Source organism: Pseudopipra pipra, chromosome 9, assembly GCF_036250125.1.
Source record: "Pseudopipra pipra isolate bDixPip1 chromosome 9, bDixPip1.hap1, whole genome shotgun sequence".
NCBI classification, from domain to species: Eukaryota; Metazoa; Chordata; class Aves; order Passeriformes; family Pipridae; genus Pseudopipra; species Pseudopipra pipra.
Window position 1 is genome coordinate 7,397,774 of NC_087557.1, and position 26,072 is coordinate 7,423,845.

At 41.5% G+C, this 26,072-nt stretch overlaps 1 protein-coding gene across 2 annotated transcripts in view; it reads right to left on the reverse strand.

Moving 5' to 3' along the window:
• Positions 1-26,072, reverse strand: part of ATF6 (activating transcription factor 6) — a 77,808-nt gene that overhangs the window by 31,594 nt on the left and 20,142 nt on the right. The window contains exons 10-14 of one of the 2 annotated variants that reach the window (XM_064664414.1): positions 21,551-21,694; positions 19,657-19,776; positions 18,650-18,752; positions 17,428-17,492; positions 13,401-13,512 (exon numbers count right to left, since the gene is read on the reverse strand). In XM_064664414.1, coding sequence (XP_064520484.1) covers positions 13,401-13,512; positions 17,428-17,492; positions 18,650-18,752; positions 19,657-19,776; positions 21,551-21,694 — 544 coding nt within the window. Of the gene's footprint in view, positions 1-13,400; positions 13,516-17,427; positions 17,493-18,649; positions 18,753-19,656; positions 19,777-21,550; positions 21,695-26,072 lie in introns of both variants that reach the window. The other variant, XM_064664413.1, reaches the window with a different exon arrangement.

The following is a 26,072-nucleotide window of genomic DNA, read 5'->3' on the forward strand; positions in this document are numbered from 1 at the left end:
ATGAACTTCCTTTTCCATATTTGTAGCTAAGTTTCACTTCTAAATCTTAATTCTGCGTCCAGTTTTTTTTGCCAAACGTCTGCTCTGTTTGAATTTCTAGTGCTGCTGAGGAACACGTAAATCCATTTTAGAAACAGACTTCATTTTATGAGGGGAAAAAGGACTATAAACATTTGACATTTTCCCCTAAAAAAACCCCTTAAGCCAAAACAAGAAAACAATCTGATGGAAAATGGTCTTAGAAGCATACATAAGGAATATGATTAACTCACATTTGGTAGCAAAAAGGATCTGGGATGCCTGATGTTGAGGATTCTTCCTTAATCACCCCCAACCTACATTAAGTGCACTTCAGAATGGCTGGGCATAGCCTACAGGTGGCCACCTGAAACAGGAGGGTTCCTTCTCCTTCCCTCAGCCCTGGCACCTTCTTTGCCAGCCTCTGGCAATTGTCAGACTCTCCTGAGAGTCCTCTGAACTCTTCGGGCTGTTTTCCCACCAACACAATAAAATGGCTCAAGGAGGGATCTGACAAGAGTATGCACAACCAGGGACCCAACTTGGACCACAGGAACCCTCCCTTCTGGTGGTGGTAAACCATTTAAATGACTCACTGGTCTTCACCCGTAAAAAATGCTGGAATCTGCTCACGTATCTAGGGAAGAGAAAAAAAATCATCCAATTTTGAACACTGTGAGAGTACTACAGTGCTGTGGGAACTCACACAAGCCCCCAAAACTTACAGCAATGTGATGAAGGCAAAGCAATATGCACTTATTGTGCTCAAAACTGCAGTTTCCTTAGAAAAAGCCTTCTCTTGTGACAATAGATTACTTGGATCCTGGTCTGAAGACTGACTGATAAATGATAAAGGGATATAAACTGGTGCAAGAACACTCCTTGTCCATCTCATGAGCGTGCATGTGAGTGTCTGTCTGCAACGGCAATTGAATTAGCAAGATCACAGGCACCAGATTAGATTAGAGAGAGTGAAAGGTCAGCTTTGGGAAGATAAAAATGTAGAGAGATGCTTCCTTGCACGCTACTCAAAAGACACATCAGGCTATAGCTCTCAGGCTGGGCCTGTCTCTCATCCTGGAGAGCAATATGTTTTCTTCTATCAGTACTTGCCAGTGCTCAACCACATTTAAACATAGCAGCTCCAGCAAATAGAAGCCTTTCATCTCCCCACTTAGGGTGAGATTAATTTTTTCCAGCTTTAGCTGTCTGACAGAGTTGTCTAGGCTCCCTTTAAAAGCTACGGAAGGAGAGGCACAGCCGGAAGGAAATTCAGTCCATGCAGTGGTAGGTGTTTGGGATAGGTGGGAAAAATTGAGAAGAGCTTTTCTGCCCCCATTAAGAGGAGAAGGAGCCTCACATGTGGTGCTTGAGAATTTGTGGTGCCTGGTATTCCATAAAGCAGCAACAGTAACCTGTGAAATGATTTAAGAACAAAACCCAGATGCAAAGAAGTTAAGGAAGAAAACCGTAAGTATTAGAGGAACACCACAAATTAAGCAAACCTAAGCCAAATCTGGGGAGTGTGACCAGGCCACTGAGGAAATTCTGTCACCTCCTTCCAGCATTGGTGAGACATAACTAAAGTAGGATGCAAAGTTTTGGGTTCCCTTCTCTTCTCCTGGGCAAAGATGGATGTGGGGAAACTGGAAAGAGGCCAGCAGAGGTTACCAAGATGGTCAGGGGCACGTGGTCTGTGAAGAGAGCTGAAGGGAGCTGGGCTGGTTCAGTCTGCTGAAGAGGAGACAGGGGGGCCAATCTAGGAGCAACCTACAACCACCAGAAGGGAGTTAGAGAGACAATGGAGCCAAACTCTGCAGTGCTGGATGACGTGCCAAGGTGCCCCAGCAACGTGTGGTGGACTGGGACATTTGGATTCTTCCCCTGCCTGGCAGTGCAGCCTTGCTGTGGGTCACCACAGAGGTACAGGGTCTCCCAATCCTTGGAATGTCCCAAGACTCAGCTAGACCAAGCCACAGCTGATCTGATCTAGTGCTGACAATGGTCCTGCTTTGGACCAGAGCCCTGCAGAGGTCCCTCTAACGAACACTCCTGTGATTCTGTGAGGATTCAGAATCTTGGAATTGTTAACAAGTAAAAACCAAAATGGCAATACTGCAGAAGACTGTTAGTGGATTTTTACAAAATCCTTTTCATTAAAGATTATTTAGAAACTCTGGTGTACAGGGAGATGGTGCTGGTGAAACCAACCAGTAACGAATGGGTGCAGTTCTCTGCCTTTATCTGTGCACTTCTCACTTGACATGTGCCACTAACATCTAGAACTACAATAAATGCTTTTGCCTCCAAGTATTCTAATTATGTGTATTTTGCTTATGAAACAAGAAGTCTCAAGCTGATTTCAACATTTTCTGCAAACATCCTGCAACCATATCAGAGAACCGCAGAAGCTCCATTTTCATAAATATGAGTTTTAAAAATGAAATGCCTCGTTGACAACATTTCACCAAGCCACTGGAGCTTCCAGCTTTATTATTTCAAAAAAACAGAGGACTTTCAGGTCAAAGAAAGGCTCTGCTGGAATTCTAATCCTAGGATAAAGATGTGAAGAATGATGCATGGAAGTTTTTAGATGAGTAAGTACATCAGGGTACTCTTAGACACTGAGGATAAAAATAATATGGCAAAAGAACTGATTTTACTCTGTGGATAGCATCAGTTGCATGGGAACTTTTTTAATCACCCAAACTATGCTCCCATATGAGCCCTCCCATCTTTTCTTACTACTGTACTGGTTTTAATTCTATCAAAAAAAAAAAATAAAAAAATTGAACATTCTGGACTCACCACAATTTCTGCAAAATATCAGATGCCCTGAAGGCTCCAATCCTAATCCTCTCCTCCAACACAGCTGGAGGGCCAATCAGCTTGCCATTAGCCAGTTTAATATGTGTAGTCACTATTTATTACCCGAATTCATCAATGAAAATATCTCATCAGGTCTTCAATGTGCAGGTTTACAGAAGAGCAAGAGCCTGAGGCTACTTCATCCTGGTGGATGTGCTTCCTTTCATTTTCATTCCCTCTTGCCCTCTGAACCTCTCCTTGCTCTGCAGAGCTACCCCTGACCTGCACAAAGGCAACATGAACTCCAGGCAGTCCCTGAGCTCCAAATCATTTCCCCCTCTCCCTCTGATCCCACAGAAATCTGTTTGTAAGCACACACAGCCCTGTAACAACTGCACATGCCTTTACTGGGAGGAAAATGCAGACAAGGAGCACAGCAACACATCATTTGATGGGCCAGATTCAGCACTGTAACTTTATACAGGCCAAAGCAGCTGCATCAAGGCTTTGTCAGGACATTTTCAAACAGAAAAAGCACCGCAAGCAGATAGAAGTGACCCGTAACAGAATCAGACAGAAGGTACTACTGCCAAGGTACAGGGTTCTGGGTTTATTTTCCTTCTTTAATCCACACCAGTCTTGTTCTTACATGTCTATTTTCCTATGAGAATTAAGGTACTGGAAGCAACTTCTACTAGCAAACAGGTAAATTTTTAAATCAGCCACCGAGATTTGGAGAGACTGTATAAGTCATAAGGACTGCCAGTTTTGATCCATGTAAAGACATTCTACTCTGCAGGACGGTGATGGTTATAACTGCCAGGAGAGCAGAGGAGGGAAGGGAGTGCTGTAGGGAATTAAATGCTAACTATTTAGGAACTTAAAGGACATGAGGTTGTTCTCTCTGGCAAGGTTTGCAGCTGTACTCTCCTGATTGCAGACACACGTGTGCAAGATAATGAGACTGAAGTACATACACACTTATACACGCATTTGTTACATCCTTTTGACAAGTCACATGCTGTGGGTAATATCCTCTTCCTGGGCTGCCATACCAAACCCACACTAGCCAACTCTACACTGAAATGGAAATACCCTGTCACGACATTGCAGTTTACTCAGCTGGCTTCACACCCTTTTTTTCTTAGCATTTGTAGTACCACACCTGTGTTTAGCACGAACCTAAAGAGTTTCTTTCTGCTTGTGTAAATGTAGCTCTTTACACTTTCTTATTCTCCTAGAGCTGCAGTTAACTGCTTTTGTTAAAATTTTACACCCAGAAAACCGCTGCATCTGTCCCTTTTCTCCAAATGACAGCATGTTTATGTCCTGTTTAATTTTTGTACACGTTTCTTGATGCTGGCACTTCGGAAACTGAGAAGATAGGAAACTTCATACCTAGATTGTATGCAGCACCTCTGCTGCCTGCTGGAGAGTTACAGCTTACAGCTGGTTAGCAAATACCAAACAGATGGGTTAGCAAAAGAAAAGAGAAACCCACAGTGTTATTTCCCTGATGTTAAGGAGATGTCATTCCAGAGATGCTGGTCCCAGACTATCCGAGACAGCAAAATGGTTCCTTTTCAGTCTCATTTTCCAGTAATCACCTGCCCAGTGATTACCTACTGAGTTCCTGATCCTGATGAAAAACTCCAGGTCCGAGTGCTCAGGACTGTTCTGAAAAAGGAGAAGAGCTCCATGCTGGTTTCCTAGAAAGGAGATTAAAAAAGGGCCTCCCAGATGTTAACAAGTGACTCAACCCAGGAATCTCCACACTGAGGAACAGCTTGGGAATGTCCACTTCTAGAGTCTCAGAGGAGAGCATTGCTTAAGACACAGGAGCCTGGCAGGACTTAGATCAAGAGCAGAAGGTCTGTGTACCTTCCTCGCACACAGCAAGCTCTCTGAGCACAGCTTAGACCACTTTCCTCATATTGGATATAACACCTCTTTGAGGTAGCTGACACGTCAGACAGTCAAGAAAACCAAGGAACAGTAATAGTCACTGCTGCAATGCAATGCTTCGTGGCACTTTGCCAACTCAACTCCGAGGGCAGTGGCCCGTGGGATTTAACAGTGGGATTTAACAGACAGGCCATTTCTACCCTGCACCCTCATGGTGCACACGCTGTTTGAGAGTTGTGCATGTGCCCCTCCTGCACAGCTTTGCCTTGTCTTGACAGAAGTATTTTCAAATGCCAGAATTATTCACATGCACACTTCAGCATTTGCAATCAAAACACAAAGAGGATTTCCTGAACAGTGGTTTCCAGAGTGAAAGATCCCTCTGCTTAGCTCATGATATTCCAGATTCTTAATCACTAACCCAAAGCTGGACAGTTTCTATCAACTATGCTGGCAAAACTGGAGTTTATCCAAGTACATGGTGAGGAACAAGCCATAACAGGCATGAAGCAAAATGAGCTCATTCTCAGACCCGTATCTCTCCTTCAACTATCAAAAACAGAGGTTCACCCTACTGGGAGCTGGTATGGAAGTATATTTTAAAATAATTAAATGGTGAGAAGCTGCTATGGATACAGGTAGAACACATTTATATAGGATTCTCTAAAAGAGCATTTAGCCATACAGTTCTGCAACAGACCCATCCCAATACAGTGATAAAACACAGGGAAGAAATAAAAACTGTATTCTGAGAAAAAGGCCTTTCTGCTTTCTAGTATTTATAGAGAGGAGATTTACATGCCCAAGTGTCTCCTAACGTTTCTCAGCCCTTTATGAGAAGCCAGTGAATTTCTGCAGCTGCTACTCTGCCTTTCCATTAGCCAGCCCAGTAGACAGGCCACAAGCAACCAGGAGTCCCAGAAAACAAGTTTTATGTTCCACTTTCACGCAGTTTTAAAGCCAGTTACAAGATTCAAAGCCAGCTAAAAGATAAAAATGTACCGTTAATTTTATCACACTTCTTGTCTTAGGAGTGTAAGTGATTTAAAAATAAAACCTGGAAGCCACAAGTGTTCTGTTCGGTCCAGTGGGAGGAGATGATAATCTGCACACACTCATAATAACACCTGGGCTCTTACTCCATAAAAAAAGCTTTGTGTGCTGTCCAGCTAAAAATCTGGCAAAAGGATTAATTCAAACTGGAAGCAAATAACTTAATCTGACCAGAATTAACTCTAAAAGTGTGCCTAAGATTTTAAATAATAGTCTCAAATGTAATACTATAATGATTAACATTTGCTAAAAGGTAGGATTTCTATTGTGGACAAAACCACTACCTAATGAAACCAAAAACATCTCAATTCTTCACATTTTACTTCTGAAGCTGTGAAAGTGTGAAGTGCAACTGAGAAAGCAAGCAGCAGTATTTCAAAGTGCTCTCTGTGTATACTGTCATTCAAGGCAAATCAAATATCATGAAGGTCATTTGTTTTCATGCAGCTCATTCCTACCAAATGCAAATCAATTCCTTACTGGCTACCGCAGTTCCAGAGCTGAAAGGCATAATTTCTGTCTTTATACAGTTAAGGCTCAGTCAGCATCGATCCCATAATTAAATACTGCTACACATCATAAGCAAGAGCCCATCATTCCCTTATGGGAAATGTTCAGAATAATCTGAGCAAACTTTTCTTCCATGAATATCATGCTATCGCTGAAGAGAGATGCACTATTATCTGCCATAATTAAAGTGTTATTAATGCATTATTGAACTTGGGTTATTTCCCGAAGGAAGGGAACTACTTCAGGGCTGTATTTCCACAATCTGCTCTAACTGAATGTACATTACTTGTTTGTGGATAAACTTGTGTTCCTGCTCACTTTGCTGTCAGCAATTGTCTGTTCTGTATTCTTATTAAGTGAGATACTGCTGTCACTTCCTTTACTGACACAATTCCCACTTTATAATCACATCTTCCATGCTTCCCATACTTCTCTAGCCTATGTCCACACCAATTTCATAAGCAGTGGGTCTTTTACAGAGGTTTTCCAAAACCAACAATCCTTCTCTACTTCTTGCCCACAACTCTTTGTCTGTAAGCATGCAGCACATTTTAAATACATGTATACTATTACTGGTCACGTCTGTCTGCAACCACTTTGGGTTTTGGAGACATTTTTTGCAGTATGTTTTATTTTCACTATAATTATCTGCAGTGTATGTTGTCCTTCCAAATACTAGTTTAAAAATAACAAAGTATTAGTTAGGTCTGGGACATCTAAGGCTGAAAGAAGTTCAGTGACGGCATTAATATGATTCATGAAGTTCCAACAACCATACAGAAGACAAACGAATCAAGACTATACACATAAAACCCAAAAGCATCTTTTGCTCCATGCCAGACACATTCAAGTGACTTTTCTATCTCTGCTTACACATCCGTCCTCAACACTACATTCATTCTCAATTTTATTTGGAGGACAGTGAGGTTCAAAGGGACTCAAGGAGATAAAAATCAGAGTGACAAAGACTTTGTTTCCAAGATACCTTGGAGTAGCTCTCCAAGTAGGAGGTAGGAACAGAACAGACATATCCAAAAGAAACAAAACCCCACTTGACGTGACAGGCATTACCTCCCTTCTCAGAGGGAGGTAACGAAGAATGCTTTTTGCATTCTTGTTCTGGTCCCTCCTAACCACTGTTTGCATCTGGCTGAGCCAGGCTCCTGCCCTGCAGATGCTACACTGCAGCTGGTACTTGCTGGCTGCTCCTTTTTGGGTTCCACTCCTACACATCCAAGGTGTCTCACTGCCTGGCTCCTTCCCGTCCTCCTGAGCTCAGTCTGCTCGCTCCCTACAGCACACACACACAGCCCTTTGCTGCTTCCCTCCCAAAAGCATGTCCTTACAGTGAGAAATAATGACACACTCCTAGGTTTTGCTGGAAAACACTAAAAGGTATTGATAGAAACACTTTTTAAGGAATTGCTGGCCCTTTAGCTGCAAACCTAAATTAACTTGTTTTAAACTTGCAGTTGTGTTTTTCTCATCCGCGAGTATTTTGAGAATCTCAGGACTGAGGTAAGGCCATTTGTGCTCCAAAGACCAATATACACTTTTAGACTTAATTTTAGACTATTACATTTCTCTCTGGAGGTTTTTACACTAAGCTCCAAGATGCTACCAAAAGCTACATCTTCTCCAGCTGAGTAACCAGAAGACCACAGAGAACCCTTCTCCTCACCACCTCTCAGTCCCCTTGAAAGTCATCTCTCCCTGCTCCCCTTCCACACCAGAAAGGATGACAGTTTGAGAAAGACCAAAACCAAAACTCCTTCACTGTTTTCATACAGACATCAGGGATTTGGGTGGAGAAAAATCCCTCTGACACAGAGAGAATCTACGGTTTAGCCAAAAAATAGGGAATTTGTAACAAAGAATGCAGCAGGCCAGACTTCATTTTCACTATCGACACTTAGATGGCAACAGGAGGTTTTCATAATGGATTTTCAAATTTGAAAGTCAAATGAAGCCGTAATTTGACAGAGGCTGGCTCACTGAGCTTCAGGGCATGCTGAAGCACAATCACACACACTGTTTGCTTTCTCAGATTTTCCCAGAGAGGCAAGAGTTGGCCTCACAGAGAAGACAGGCTAAAGGGTGACCTCTGCTTTGAAAAGGACAGGCAATTTCATCATGGATACCATGCCCTGAGCCTCAGTTCTTTCAACACATATTATTCTCAGCATCTGTATACAATATAGGACAAGATCTTAAAATCCTAGGATCCTGGGATAAAGTAACTTTTCTTCCCCTCAATAGCTAAGGTCAGGCTCCCCAGGAGAAAGGGGAGTTTGTAAAATATTTCAAAAATCTGCATATTAACTTGCAGCAGTTGAAAACATATAAAATAGCTGCTATATCTTTAGGAGCAGCAGGACTGTGTGGGTCTAATCAGGGCATTTTATCTGAATGAAAGACCAAATTACACACCCCAGTCCACAGAAATCCGCAAACAAAGTCAACAGCAGAAAACTTCATGTTCAGTAAAAACCACCCATTGTCAAGTACAACAAAGTAGGAGAAAAGTATATGTTAGAACTGAATTTCTGGCTATAAAACGTCATCTTAAGCCAACTTCTTATCCAGCAGTTTTGCCTGCAGGATGTAGATGGCATCAGGAGTGCAGCGAATTGAAACCTGTCTCATGCTCTCTGAATACATTTAAATTATTATTGCCAGAAGTGTGTGCAGCACAGCAACCTACTGCTACACAAGCATGTCAAAGCCAGGCTTTATAATCTTTTGCTTCCTGAAAGTAATATATCATTCCAAATACAATTATATCATCATTCCAAATACAATTAGCACAGCACAGGCTTATTACCAACAGAAGCACAACACAATCTAGACATTTTTATTCCCAGCACACAAAGAAAGAACAAAAGTTCTGATTTAAATTTGGCTTAATCACTTCAGTGAAAAATTGTTTGCAGAACTTGAGAAACCCTTAAATGCTCATTGCAGATGTTGGCTTGCAGGACCAGAAATTCACATTCATAATAAGAGGTTTCCCTGAAGCTCTATGGTTTGTGGCACTTGAAGCAGATATTTACCAAGTGAAATTCTGCTCCTACTGGAGTTGGTAAAGGCTTTCCCATTGATTTCCATAGGGCTCCATCACTATCACTCTAACAAATAATAACCAGAAGCACCTTTTAATATCTACTTTTTACTGCAATGTACTGTAAGATACTGTATATGCACTGCATTAAATGCAAGTGGCAAACTTTGATATCAGGAGACATTTGTGCTTTGAAATAGATAAAGCAGCAAGAGGAAATGCCAGTAGTCTTCTGAATTTCCCAAGTGAATCAAACTTTAAACCATGCTTTCCTTAAAAACAGTAATTACATTCTTACCCTAAAAAATGTCACTGTCCCTAAATAAGCCCTGCAGCCATGTCATCAAAGGGTCACTGACTGAACCTTCCAGGATGGGGAAATCAACTGGTTAATCACTCCAAGTTGTGGGAACTCTGATCCCAACCACACAAGAATGGAATGATCCCAAGCAGCACTACAGGCCAAACTAAATTGGAAGGGATTTGTTTTCTCCAATGATTTCCTTAATTACTTTTCAAATTAAGCTAGCTATTCAGGTAATTCTAGAAACAACCTCAAGGCCTGAATACTCTGTGGCAAAACAGATGTGAGCTCTGGGAGGGAGCTGTGTGGGTGCCAGGCTTAGAGAGAGCTGAAGCAGCAGCCAGGTGTCTATTCCCTGCGGACAGAGCACCTCGGATCAGCTAACTTGGGTTTTGTATCCGTGCTCCACTGGGGGTTTGTTTGCAACAGATCAAGCAGACTTGCTATCACAGACGTTTACAGGGCAGAAATCAGAGGTGTTGGCGGAGCAGCAGGCTCTCCGTTCTGCCTCTGAGACTTGGGAGAAATGAAAGGAAGGTTCAACACCCACTGGAGACTCCAGTGTGCTCCAGCAGAGCTCAAACTGCCGCACTCTTTGCACAGAACCAGGCAACTTGTTCTCAGCACCTGCTGCACAGACCTCCCAGTTCTGGATGTGTTCTCAAAGACAACCCAAACCAGTGCAACTCAGAGGCACAGTGCAAAGACATCACTTTGGAGTGCTGGAGTACTTGGGGAGAGCAGAGCGCCCTGCAATGCTAAATGACTCCTGAAAACCACGGCTTCCTAAAAGTTAAGTAGCAAGAAAAAAATTAAAATGACCAAGCTACTATCTGAAGAAAGAAATGGTGAAGAGCCTTGCCGACGAGGGATGTTGGCTGCTGATGCCTGGCAGAGCTGGGAGACAACACTGCTTCAGTTCAACAATTTTTTAGTCACTGTTAATGGCATATTTCTTCTTGTTTAAAAATTACATTAGAGATTCCCCTGGCAATAGCAGAAAATTAATTTCTCTAGATTCCCAAAGTGAAAGCCCTGCTTCTTGTATGGATTCAGCTGATCCAAATACTACTTTATTTTCCTCTCTCCTCCTTAAAAAAGAAAAAGAAACCCCACACAAACTTCAACTGTAAATATGCATACCTGCAAGCCTTCCAAGGCAAGGAAAGAAAATAAAATTTATGAGATCATGGGAAAACTCAGTCTTACAGGTACTAAGCACTGCCAGAAGAAGACACAGTGCATAAGAGCTTTGCTCTCCAACCTTGCACCTTCAGAAGCCCTGGCTGAGTACTACCATATGAGAGGCTCGGGTAGCCCTAGCAAATGCCATTTTCCAGAAAATCCAAGGAACTCAGAGCACAGATCCTGTAGTGCAAGTGAGAACACATAAAAAAAATCTGTTGCAATTTAGCACATGCAACCAGGAGAAATGCTAGGTTATGTGGTGCTACACACAGAGCAGAAAACACATGGAAAAAGGATCCAGTGACATCAGGTGGAAGGGATCTCTGGATATCCACAGTCCCACCTCCCACTTGGAGCAGGACAATCACCAATACCAGAACCATCCACTCCCTGGAACTTTTAACTAGATGATTCTTGTTCTTTTGTTACGTTATTTGGCTGCTTATTAACTGTTTGGGAGTGTCTGCATGGCAAACAGCCAGAGAAGGAACAAAACCTATCATCTCCAGGCCTTGGTTCCTAAGTTGGACAAGAGAAAGCAACAAAAGTGAACTGAGGAAATCAGTCCCCACTCAGCTCCTAATCATCAGTGAAAAGGGAATTGTGGTCCAAAGAAAATGAAGTCAGCAGTCCTCAGGAGGAGGTGAAAGGGCACCTCCCTTGCTGGGGCCCTGCTGATGGCACCCCTCGGGCTGTGCAGGAGCCCTTTCTTCTGCACTCACAAAAGAATCCAAGCAAGTCATTTAAAAGTGCCTCAGGGCAGAGCTGGCCACCAGATCAGGTTTGCCCCGTTAAGATAATAAATGAGGTAATGGATAAAACTGCCTCTGATTTGAGGACATTTCATTCATAAAACAGAAATACCAACAGCTTTGCTACCAAATAAACTTCATAGATGGGTTTAAAAAGTCTCTGCATCTCTCCCTGCAGTAGAGCAGAGTCAAGCTGTAGAGATTCTGTGGCACAAGACACACTGTTTTCAAGGACAGCTCTGCAAACTGAAATGAGAGCTGACAACTTCCAGGTCATTAACCCGACAGCATAAACAGGACCTATGTACAAGCACATGCATTCAGGTGGACTGGAGCAATGGCCCCAAAATGCAGACCTAGACAAACACTATTCAGCTTTTTGTTCTGAGTTTCCAGAAAACCTTCTATTCTCTACTCCCTTCTCCTCATCCTCAGGATATGTGGAGCCTGGTGCTGGCTATATTTGTGTTGCTAGCTGAAAGAACAGCAGAACATGCCAAGCATTTAATAACAAAATTCCAGCCTTGTGACACAACCCAGTAATCCCAAGACTGGAAACTAACCTCACATTTCTACTCAGCATAAAGCCCTAATCCTAATAAGAGCACCACTAGTTTTATTTTGCCTGAACCTTTTCTAAAGACATGCATCTCACAGATTAAAAAAGTTACCATGTACCAGGTGACCTATGTACCCATGGCATCTACAGACTGGTAAAGTTATGACAACACAGAAACTGCTAAAACTAGTTAGGCTTATCTGTATGCTCTTACACAGAACAGGTTATAGCTGGATGAACTGTTGTCGTGACCAGTGCTGGTCCCCCACTACCTTGGGACCCCTCTCAGAAAACTCCTAAGACAAGGAAATGGAGATTTGCAGGGCCCCAGGGGGACCATGGCTGGGTGTGAACATGAATATAACAGTGCTCATCTAACACTCCAGCTGCAAAATGGCAGGGCAGGAGGCTCAGCAAGCCAAGACCCCAGGTTCAGTCCCGGGACAAATGTGCATTATATACATTATCTAATGGCTCATCAAGACCCTTGCAAAAAGGAGGGAATAAACTCCTCCAACCCCAAGTTGGTGTTTCAATCACTGTTTGCCTTGATCATTTCCATCACCACATCCCAAGCAGCTTCTCACTACTGCAGCTGTCCTGGCTTCAATACCAGTGGGGCCTGCAGTTCACAAAGTGTCATCAAACACCTGGAATTACATTTTATAACACCTTTTACTGTCACTAACTGCACTGCAGATGTGAGGACATGCCTGACAAAGCTGCAGCACAAGTCTATGCTGTATCAAAGCACAGACAGCAGAACTGCTCATCTGTCTCAACTTACAAATCACAAAAAACTGTGCAGAAAAACTGTGCTGTTGCACACAGTCCTCTACAGCTGCAAGATGTGACACATAAAACTGCAAATGCAAAAGTTCTAGGGGAAGATAGAAACAATACTATGTTAAGCTAACAGAAATAATTTGTGCACAGGGTACATTTATTCCTATACCGAGAAGAAGCACAAAAAGCTTATACACCTATTAAATAGCTATAATGTGTGTTTAACCACGGGGTTCATGCCATGTTGTGCTGTCTTGCCCCAGCACTATGATATTTTCTGCAAAGCTCTTTGCATTTCCAACTGTGATGGGCATATTTTGCAAAGACCATGATCTGGCCGTGTACAGGGTACACAGAAGCATCACTTCAGAAAAAAGAAATTTAGCTTCAACCTTGACCAAGTCACATTTTGTGGACACAAATAAGAGGCCAGTGTTACACAACCACTACACTCACTCTGCGGAATGACACCACGTAGAAAGTATCTTCCCTTCGGCGAATCGCTTCAAAGAAGTCTTGATAGCTCCTTGGAGAGGCATAATACACTTGCAGCTCATTCCCTGAGTTCCTGCTGAAATAAAGAAGGGGGAAAGGTAATTATTTTAGACAAGAAAGTTAACTTCAGTGAGACAATGACTTTAAAAGACCTGCTTTTCAAAGGAACAGCAGCTCTTCATCCATTGAGAGAAGCACGAGGAGCATTAAACACAGGTGAAGACAGTGAAAGTACTGGGTACTTTCTGAAAGTTCAAGGTGCTTTGAAGGTCTTACTTTAGGAAGGTTTTCCAGGCTTGTTTTTATTCATGGTTCTGAGGCTGGCAAAAACCCGTCTGCTAGCTCAACATAAAAAAAAAAGTTTCAACATGAAGTGTCTGAAAAATTGTGATGACTTCTGAAAATAAATTTTAGAATGTAATGTCCTTCTGAAATATCAAAACATTTAATAATTTTCTTTTACTGATAAGAATCCAAACCACTGAAATTGAAAGAAGTGCAAAGTTAAGCATAAACAGAGCTTTTAATTTACTGTCAAATGACAACTCCACTTTTTCTCTCACCCACCTTTTAATTTTTTTCCCCGTGTCCTTGGTCAACTCAAAGATTAGCTCTTGATTTTCAATTCAGACAGTGGAGCAAAAATAAGGTATTTGCATAATTCTGGCTTATCTTATCCACAGTTCTCATCTCACATATATCAGACACAAGGAAAAGATGCTCTAAACCATTCTAAGCAAAAATACTGGCAAGTCCTACAATCACGGTACTTATCCACTGTTTATCTTGGAAAGGTGAGAAATTCCTGGCACATACTGCTATCGTGTATATTTCCCCAATCCCATTCCAAAATAACATATTTAAACAAATTGGAAGGCTATACTTACACAAACCATTATCTGGACATTCAACCAGTCATTTTATCTTAATAGCACACTGTGTGTTTGCAGTGTTTGTGGCAAGGACACTGATCAGACTATCCCTCCCCTCCCAAGCTTGTCTTCTGCTGACCCAGGTTTTAAACTATGGTGGCTAATTTAGACTATTTTGATGTGTTTCTAAAATATGACCATGCACCCAAAACAAGGCACAAATCTATCATCAAGTGATTTTCTCAAGCAGCAGTAATAGCAGACTGTCATTATCTTCTCTTCTACTGTTAACATAGTCCTGCTGCAACTGAAGGACTGCAGCTGCCACACCAGTTGCCCTTTAACAGGATTGGGGGTGTAAGTCCTGGGGGATCAAGAGCAGGCAGCTCTACACTACATATCCTCTTCTGCAGAACTAAGCAAGCAAGGAATCAGATCACATCCTTCACACACAGGAAACAAAGACTGGAGCTAATTTGAGCTTGATTACTCATTCATGAAAACACGTAGGCCCACCAAGCCACCCCTGAGATTCAGCATTGAAGTTGTACTGTGATAAAAGGCATCACGCCCACGTGTTGCTCAGCACAACACATCCTGAAAGCTGAAACGGGCCCCACAGATCCGTTTGCTCGCCCACACTCCAGAAGATGCAGCTAGACCCAAAAACTGGCCTTTTATAACTCTAAATCCAGGCATGGGAGAAAACTGTTCCAAAGCACTTGGAAACCACTGGGCTTTTACAAAGCTCTCCTGGTCATGGAACAAATCTAACACTAGTCCCAGATTCCAAGTGATACCAGGGGATTACAGGCATTACATTGCATCTACCTTTGAACACCCATGGGTAATTGCAATGGACCTCTCCATGAAAGGAAGGGAGGAACTTCAGAGCCAAAAACAGGTGCAAAAACATCAGTTGTTTCAGTAACACCTTCACATATTACAAGAAAACATCATATTAAATGTACATCCAAAACAGTGGTGCTGAGCCTGGGAGATAAATGAGTCTTTCTTGTTTTAAAAGTTTGAAGGGCACTGTTGCACATAGGTTTGTTTTGAGAAGGAATGAGACTGCGGACACAGGGCTTTATGCATCAACAACCATAATTTCAATAGTGAAGAACTCAGAAACAAGAAAATAACTAGAGAGTTTAATATCGAAAGCCTTAAAATACACACTTGCAGAAGCCTTCAACAAAACCACCTTTGAAGGAAGCTTGATAAACAGATGAGGGGTTTTGATGATTTCCTTTGAAATCATCTTAATTTTTGTCTTCATCCCGTGCTTTGACTTCTCTGCAATTTTTTCAATTAATAAAATTTCTTTTGGAATCCAGGACCAACACGATAATCAGTGCTACAAAGATAAATCTAGATACTGCTAATGTCCTCCTGTCCATGGATTCAGGTCACCAAGCAGGGTGTTCTAGAAGACAAAGGTCACTCAATTTACAGTCACAGCACTGGTATTAAAAATTAAACACCTTGACAGGGGTAATATCAACGACCAAACTATATAAACAGCAGTTTATTCCCAACTGATGAGGCACAAGTGCTGCAAAAAGGAGCTGTGATGCTTGCAGGGAAGCTGAATGTGAGCCAGCAGGAATCTGGAGGGAAACTGCATAGTGGGCTGGATTATGGACAGGGACTGGAGCACAGGATGTACAAGGAGAGACAGAAGACAGAAGGAACAGGGCTTGTTCAGCTCAGAGAAGAGGAGGCTGAGGGGGCTCTAACTGCAATACTCCTGATGGAGATTACAACAAAGATGGAGATCATGTCTTCTAAGAGAGACATACAGTAAACCTTAAGTTAAATCTACTCTGAGTTGGAGATTGGACTAGAGATCTTCAGAGGTTCTTTACAACTACTCTGTGATTCTATGACTTCATGGAGCACCTAATAGCTGATGGCTCTGGGAGGAACTGGAAATCTGTTCTATGTTCTTAGCAGCTCCAGGACAGTCATAGCATGCAGCTGCCATGACTCACTGGTCCTGTTCATGTAAACATCATTAATCTGAAAAAAAAAAAAAATTCTCACTTCCTTCTGAGCACAACAGATTATTCCATGCAGTTACATGATGTTGCACACTGTTTCCAGTAATTCAGATAATTTTTTTCAAGAGTAATGCAAGCATGTATATTAAACTGCTTTATGCCATGAGGCTTGTTCAATTAAAACAGATATTTTTCATCTACCTGTAGAACTCAAACAGGTTTTTTTTTTCTTGTAAGTCAGGACATATCAAAATTTGACAGCCTGGTTTCCATAACACTGGCCTGCAGCTTTGCTGTTTTCCCCCGGCTGATCCTGCTGTCAAAGCAGCAATGCAAACCGAAGGCCCACAGCTGTCTTTCAACAGCAACATTTCAGGTGGTGTTCCCAACAAAAAGTCCCCTTTATAATCCATTCTGCTCTTACACTCCTCTTTGGCACTTCAAAGCAGAGAACCTCTTGAACTGTCTCACACAGAATTCAGGAGAGAGAAATTTTGTTTCCTCAAGTTTTACTCTCCAGTACTTCCTGCCACCAGGGAAGAGGGACAGGATAGTTACGTGGAGGAGGGAGCAGGGGACATCAGGAATCTCTGGATTAGTGTGCTCCAATAATCAGCATGGAAAAATCAGGAGACTGAGACAAACCATGCAAATAAGGCATAATGGTACTTTAACTTCATCATAATAATTTGGTCCTAGCTATACTGGCTCTACTCTTGAAGGTAGTGAAAGAAACCTTTCTCCTACCAGATTCATGGTTGTTTGAAACTTTCTTATAAACTAATGATGTTCTCACAGATAGTCCCAAGTCAATTCCCCTTTTTTCCCTAAATATTCAAATCTGATTGGAAAGGGATTCTGCAGAGTGAAGAAAAGATTTTCGTAAGACTTATTGGTAGAAAGACCCCAGAGTGGAGCTGTGATACCTTTAAGTGTAGTTTAAATCATTAGAAGCAATTATTTGCTAAGGCACAGAAATTAGGCCAAGAAAAGTAGCTGCATTTGGCTTAAGAATTCTGACAAAGTGAAACCCAGCCTTTTTTACCAACTGTTGGTGAAGAGTTGGGTTATTAAGTAGAAAGCAGTAACAAAGGAGCTGTTCTGCCTTACCTGAGACTGGTGTCTGTGTAAGGCATGGCCATCAGCTGGGAATCTGCCTTCTCACTCAGGGAGCTCTGAAAAAGGGGGAATATGAAAAGATGACACAAAGTGCAAACAATAGGCATTTTCCTGGTTTGCCACTACATAAAACACGTTGCACATCTGTAACAGAGAGTACAGTGGGGTGCAGAGGTTAATCAGTGCCCTGCACCAGAAATGTGCGTTTTTCCACTGGTGAAACATGAATATCTGAAATGGCCAGCAATCAAGCTGGAACAAAAACAACAAAAAAATTTTAATACAGCCAAATTTGAAGTCACACATTCAGAGACAAAGAAGAGAGCCTGGCACCAAACCCAACAGTTGCACAAACTGTGTGATCCAACTGAAAAATTTGCTACCGCTGACATCAGATGTGCAGAATTCTTCTGAGGTCACGTCCACTTTGCAACTCTGCTAAAACAGACTATTCACAACATGCTTCTGGTGTTTGAAACACTAAAAGCACACGAATTTTCTCTCCTTAACTCTTCTGCCAATCTCCTTTGGACATCAGTGAAAAGAATCTGAAGTTTAATGCACAATACCTTTTCCCTAGAAAAGTGAAGTATTTCCCACATTGTTAAGTTCAATTCTTTTTCAAGCTGCTACTACCTCTAATCAAATAAAAGACTTTGAAAATTCATTGTATTCATTTCAGTCTTGGTATCAGTATGCCATGTAGATGAAAGGATTTATGCATATAAAAGGGATTTCAAAAAAAGAGAGAGATGAGCTCAAGTCTCATAATTCTGTAGTCTTACCAAAAGTAATCCCTCCAGCAAAAATCTGAAAAATGAAATAGAAATATTTCAACAAAATCAATTAGCTGTGCCCCTTAACAGTGAGGCAGATGAATGTGCAGTTGCAACCAACTGCTTATCTTTGCAGAAAAGCCATAAAAAGGCTAACTACTGATTTAATTTTAGAAAATGCTGAACCTATTTTGATGACCGCTAAAAAAATTCAGAACTTCTATCCTGAATCCAAGAGCAGGAATGGAAGAACAACTTTGACAACATAATGATCAACCAAACCCAGCAATTTAAAATGGGAAGTGTTGGGTACCCTAATTACAGGCACCATCGCTACTTTTGTCTACAATAACAAGTGCAAACAAGTAAGAGAGAATATTTCACATTGACTGAATTATCTTGTCATGCTATTGAGTCATGAGTATAAACCTGTATACCTGCATAACCCGTGCTTTCTGCTGCTGGTTATTTGATAACCTTCTAGATCTTGTTCGTTCCACTTCATGTCTATGAACCCATCCTCGAAGTTCATGATTCAGCCTAGAAAAACCCACAGCATCAACAGATGTTTCAGAGAACAATGGCAGAGATTTTTAGTTTTATAAAACACTTTAGCCACTATAAAGACACACTGCAGATTACTGTTCTTTTGTCTTATGATCGTTTATTTTTAATAAAGGAGTAATAAAATAAAGTTGTAAGGTGAAATTTATGAGGGAATTTGTAAGGGAATATCTATAAAGTATTGTACTGATGGATGTTTCAATATAAAGTAGATACAGTAGTTCCTTTTGCCCAATGAACAACAATTTTGAAGTTACTGGAAGGACCATGGAAATTCAAAATCAAAAGTTGATCAAGACAAATTATTGGTTAAGAAGGCTAAACTATGGCAAATAAATCTGAGAGAGAGAAGGGACAAAGAAGATGGAGATAAGGTTAGTGACACATCTATGGAAAAAGTGGAGGTAGGTATTTTCTAACAGTGAACGAAGCACATCTGCTCAAGTTCAGTTTGCTTGTATCAGAAGCTGAAAAATAGAAGACCATCTCTTATGTAATTCAGATGGAAAAGACTTTTAGCTGGACTTGATTTCCGTATCATGAACATACCTACATACGAAACAATTTCTCTTCTGAGTCACGAAAAATCTCCAGTCAGAAAACTGTTATTCAGTTACCTCAAATGACCAGTGTGAAAACAGAGTGAAAATCATGACTAAAATCATCAAAAGACTACAAAGATCCAAGTCGATCTGTCCTTATGGCAGCAGACACTGGACAGTGCAGACGTTTAGACAGACACTGGTCACGTACTGGATGAACTCTATGAATGTACAATAACATCACTCACAGCTGTCTGTGCAGTAGCACTCAGCCAACACAGAATTTGTATCTCAACTCCTAGTAAACCTTAAACACTCAGAAAAGGTTGATTGCTCACCTCAGTGACTCTGTCCGGTTGATCAGAGGCCGACAGGGCGGGGGTGGTGGTGAAATATATAAAAGTGGCTCTTCTGAGACTATCATTAGTGCTTTATTATCAGACACAGAACGATCATACCTGGAAAAATAAAGAAGAGGATATCAAGAAATCCCTTAAAATACTTTTTTATGGACCTTTGACCGAATCCAGAGAATGAGCACTAATATCAGCAGACCCACAAATGTTATAGCTGCTCCCTTGGGACCTTCGAAACAGGTGAATAACAATTCCTATCAAACATCCAATGTTCTCAGTCAATTCCTCAATGGGGTCTGACAGCACTCAACACAGGGAAGACAGCTGAGCATTAGCAGATGTTGGATCTCTTCCCATAAAGGCCAGATATTGAAAGAAAATGTAGCCTGTAAAATATTCCTCATAGTATGTAAACTATGTGATCTCTGCAGAGGCAACTTTCTTTTTCATTCCAGAGCTGTGCTACAGAAATACTAAATTTATTATCAACTAAAACCATGCAGATGTAAAGACCATGAGCTATACAACAATAGAGCAGCCACGAACTACATTACAACTGAATGGAGAGGACTTACATCTCCAAGTGTCTCCAGAATCTAGCTTGGTTTTGACAAAAAGTGAAAAGGAGCATCTATTTCTCAGTACAAAAATCCATAACACTCTCAGCACCTCTTGAGAGGTTAACTACTTATCACAATACCTATTATAAGTTTCTCCCTTGATAAGTTATCAATGTAACAGCTTTAGTCCTCTAGGTTTTGATAGACTTGTAGCTCCTAAACTTCAATTTCTTTCTGAAAAATCAGGTATAAGAGCTCATGAAAGCCTCATTTACATTCCCTTCCTTTTCCCAGCTTTCTCTCCATCTTCATGTCTGCTTCTCCTGTCTACTGCATCTAGGACTGATAAAGAAGAATATGCAGCAAAGAGCTCACAGCTTGCCAAAATCAGGGTGAAACAGTGAAAGAAAAGGAGGAGATACAGGCACATGCATATCCTCCTAAGAGAACTAGTCTACTCTTACATCACCTAAGTCATGGTCTGAAATGTACCACATAGGACACAAAGCCCTCACCATGGCTACAGCCTTAAAATGCTCTTGATTTATTGCCTTCTTTCTGCATGGCAAAATACATTAGGGCTTTCTGCACATCTGTGCCTGGCTTTGTTCAACCAGCCAAAACACTCTACTGGAAAGGGACAGTCTAATAGGATAAATCTTGTAAGGGGAAAACATGAGCTGTATTAGCCAGACTTCAATCTGGAGGCAATTATATGTTCACTTATGAACTGCATGCTAGAGATTTAGGAAGCCTGAAAGCCAGTATTTAATTAAATAATGCAAAAACACAAGGATGGACTCAGAGTTTTATAAAAATGTACAGTGCTAAGTTCAGAGTGTGTTCTTAATTGTGAACTTGCCCAGTCTTCTCTCGAGCAACTAAGAAAATAAATACTCCAGCTTGAAAAGTATGCAGATATAGATAATATGACAAATATCAGAACTATGCAAGTTAAAATATAGATTAGAGGAAAAAAGCAGACAGATGAAGGACTGGAAAAGGTTCTGAAAGCCTCTGTGACATACACTTGTTTATGTGCTCTCTTCCCTAACACCATGCAGCACAGCCACGTGTACACTTCTGAAGCATTACGTATTGGGTAATCTTGGAGATAAAATACCATATTTATTTGGAAAACAACCTGGTAAACTTTGTTGAATAATAAAAGACCAGCTTTCAAAACACTGTGTTTGTAAGCTCTGCTGCTCTACAAAAACAGCAATAGCGCTGGCCAAAAAGGTCAGTAAGGCAGGGGGAGCTAAAAGCGCCATTGCCCTCTGTCACTCAAAATATGTTAAAGGTTTTCATCTCACCTATTACTCCTTTCAGGAATGATGCCCTCAGGTATTTTGTGAGCTGCACTGGACTCTTGGCCAGCTGAGAACTCCAGAAGATTTCTGGTCCGGTGATTAGAACTCGCAGTGGAATCAACTCCACTGGGATCCTTTTCGAATATACTGGAAAACATAATAAACATAGCAAAATGTATCATGCACATAAAGGCTCTGCAAGGCACTTGACTGTGAAGTGTTAAATATTCTCAGGTGGAGAAGCTTCTGGCTGTTGTTATGTTACACGGATAAAGTTCATATCCTATCTAATGTAAAAACTTGATATCTTGTGTCACTATAATACTGTCATTCAAAGCATTAGTGGACAGAAAAGTAGTTCTTCAGTTTTAATTGTCTGAAGGATTTTGATGCTCTGTTTTTCATGTTCCCCCACATAAGCTTCACCTGATGAAACAAAGATCAATCTGCTTGTAACCCAGATCTGCAGGCGTAATAAAATTATCTATATCCAAATAAAAGCACCCCTAAACTTTAACTTTTATCAGCCTCAAAGTACATTTGACACAGTTTATATGAATACATTATGTAAGGAAAACTTAGCTACCAAATCCTGTGCAGCTGCAAGCCTGGAATGTTATGCCAGACATCTAACAAAACTGTACACAAACATGTATGTTCAATTCTAGTTGGATTCAGAACAACTGGCAGGGCTGACAGCCCCATCTACAAAGCAGCAGCAGGCCATGGTCCCAGACACCCTGTTGTTCCAGTGTGTGCCTGCATTGATTCAAGGATCCTTCCCTGGGGGCTGCTCATCCAGCCAGCCATGCAGCACAGGAACCTCTGTGCTGCTCTCCGTGCAAAGCAAGGCAGCAGCACTGCACATGTGAGCTGGAAAAACGACCAGCCAACTGCTGTACAACATCGACTGCATCCGAGTTCAGAAGCGCGACTTGCAAGTGAGAAATCTTGAGAGCACAAAAGCAATCCTTCAATTTCTCCTCTCCAGAGGCTGCCTTTACATGGTTGCTTCCTGAAAAAAGTGTATTTACAAACCCAAGTCCTAACGTTCTTGGCTGACAACAGCAGAGCATCACCAGCAGCAACATGGTGAAAACACAAAAATACAAGCCCCCAGCGCACCAATGAGATCTTTGCCATACATGCTGACCACTGCCCACAGAGCACATTTTAATTCATGCCTCACTTCTCCTGTGCAGCAGAGCATAAACTCTACAGGGGAATCTCTCATTTTCCTAGCTTTACATGGCATCGCTTTGCAACAGGCAACAAATACAAATGGTAACAAGAGACAGGCAGAAACTAGGAGGGCAAGATTAAATACTCCACAACTACACAGAAGGCACACAGAGTTGCCTAACAACTTCATGTCTTTTGCCAACACATTTGCACCCCTGTTAGTAGTAACCCAGGTGTCCCTGTGAATAATTTTGTCATATTCTGAACCACAGGAGTCAGGGCAATCCTAGACCCTGGCTGACATCACTTTGGCTGCCTCATCTTCTCCAGGTTTCTAGGCAGCATCATTGAGTCAGGGGAGCAGAACTGCTACAGGCTCTGCTTTCACTAGTGCCAATGGGCAGAAAAGTACTTACAGTTTCCTTACTGCCTGTGTGCACTGACATCCAAATGTTTCATTGCTTCTACTGCATAGCATGGAAAGCTGGATGGTTTATTCATAACCTCGTATCAGGTAACACCAGGCTATCCAATTTAACAGAAGTCATCTCCACTATCTACTGGATTTTATGAGACCATGTTTCTTCTCTTCCAATGAAAGCATCAGCACAATTGGCAGCATCTCAAGCCCAGAACCAGAGCTCAAAACTAAGGCTGAGGCTTAAACAGATGCCACACCTTCCTGCTGGAAGTCGCTCACTGTTGAAACGCCTCACTCTACCTAACCCGGAGTCATGACAGCTAAAAGGACAGGGTAGTTTATTCATCAAACCAAGAATATCTGTCAGAAGATCTAAAAGTTGTAACTCTCCTGCAAACCCTTTCTCCACAGCCTGAAGTCTATCAGCCATCCAGTGTGTTGCTGAACCTACTGGATCTGGCATTTTGGTCTATCCTACCTCTCTCCTTTCCTGTTCAAAATGACACATCGAACCAGAGGAACTTTCCATGTAATTACTTAGCTAAAGCTGACAAAAATCTAAGCAGAAGATCTGTAACAAATTTGCATTTTTCCATGGTGGTTCTTCCTTCCTATTTGCCTCATTCTGCAAAGGCGATTCTTATTTCAGGTTCCAGCTTGGTGGGGTGGCCAGTTTGAGGTGAAGTGTCACATGCAATACATTCCTACTCCAGTTCACCCTGAGCTCTGAACAACAGCAGAGAAATCCAAACCAAATCCATCCAGGATAAAGACACCCACTGCTCTACAATCACAGCTAATCTTCAGTTTTTTTAATTTAGTTGTTTTAGCTCTACAGCCATTCAAAACCACACACACCTCATTTTATAGCATCAGATTTAGAAGAGAGGAAAAGTTTATTTTTACTCTTCTCAAGCTTAAAGCACCTTAATCTTTTCATCAAAATTAAAATTTCACTTTTGGAAGCAGCCAAGTATGGGATGTTTCAACATGAAAGAAGATATTTTCAGCAGCAAAAGACAAAGAAGGAAGTGAACAGAGTACATTTTGCCATCCTTACAGACATAAACCATGGCTCCCACTTCTGACAACACAGACACCAACTGAGAACAAAATATGGAATTAAGGTATTTATTCAAATGATCTTTCCTTTTTAAGATTGTTACTTTCCACAAAATGCTTCTTTTGAAGCAGGGCTAGCAGCAATTTCTGCCATAAGCCATATGGGCCACATTTGCCTCCCCTTTCCCATTCCTTTTTGTACCTTGAAGATGACCAAAAGTTTCCTTCTCAAAGCCTAAAATATGCCTAAAAAAAAATTAAAAACCCCCTTTCTTGCTCATTTGGTTTGTGGCAATGACCCAAACCCAAAATAACTAAGTCTGGATAAGGAAAAGCCCCACAACTTGAAATACTCCCCCTCTTCCACCTTCTAGTTACTTGGGTGGTTTTGTTAGTTTTTTCCCCATCTGAACAGATGATGTTGTTCTGTTGTATCATTTCTTCCTCTTTCCTTCTCCCACGAGAGGTCACTAGTGAAGTTTGTCTATAAATAGGGCTCCATCTTCAGGAAGCAGATAGGAGAAGACATGGAGGTAATGGTCTGTATCCTCTGACTTCTCAAAGACCTTTCCTTACCAAGTGGGTTCATGGCAGTCTGACAAAGGATATCAGAAATACTCCTTCTTTGAAATCTCTAATTAACACAGGGGCAAAAATCATGACTTAGGACCAAGGAATCCCTTCAAGCAGCTGGGAGAGGATGGACCTCTCCTGCAGAACTACATCTGGAAACACCGGTCCACTTGAGGCATACTGAGGTTTACAAGTGCCAGGCACAACAGCAACAATACAAGCTGGAACAGGAAGGGTCTACAGAGCAGATCGAACACCATGACACAGAAGATGAAGTCAATACTGGGCATTTAAAAACATCAGGTAGAAGAGGCTAGAAACCATAGAAAGAAAGGTAGAAGATCTCATTCAGAGGAAAAAAAAGCTTCAGAAAAACAGTATTTTCAAGTAAGATATCAATAGTTGCTCTAAGAACCGCTTTAATATGACAGATGGCAAAAGCATGGGCAGTTTTTTCATTCTGTTGGGCTACAAGATGATAACTTGGAAAAGGAAGAGCACTTTGGCATATCTTCCCTGAGCAAGTCCTACTATTCGAAGGACCTGAGTTACTGCTGCACCTTAAAAGTCAAAAAAAATTGAAGCTGAAAAATGGTTTTACTGGACAAGTCGGCCAGTGTAGAAGTTGGAATCTTTCCTGTTTGGCCACACTTACACACCTGGGGTGTACCAAGGCTTTAGAGCCTGCATTTGGACATCCCAGACACCACGAGCATGAAAGGGTTTTCACAAGTCGCGAACACCATGTCCAAGCTGGCTGAGCTATCAGCTTGTTTCAGATGCAAAACCAGATCCAAGGGAAAAAAAGAAAGAACCACTAAATATTTCATGCAGATGTTTGTTCAGAAGTGTAGATAAATTTGATTATAGGAGGGAAAGAAAAGCAACACTCCTGCCATGGCTTCTCCAGGCATTCAATGGCACCTGATATTTTAGCTGTATTTTTACTTCTTTGGTTTGAACGTCAGTTTGATAAATGTGAAAGCAAGTCTTGCCAGGAGCACGAACTAAATATTGCTTGTGCTTCTGGCTGTGCACTTCAAGCTTTGAATACTGACATTTAAGCTGTACAGTAATTCGTAGACGAAAGCCAATAGTGATATCATAACAAAGAGTTTTCTGGGGACAGAACCATCTCTGAGTATGAGTTGGGATGTTTCCAACAAGCTAAAGTTGACATTGCAAGGAGACACCAACCAAAGACCTTGTCCTCTTCCTAACCGACTCCAGACAAGGTTGCCACAGTGCCAGACACTCTCTGGAAAGTATTTCTTGTTTCTTATTCCC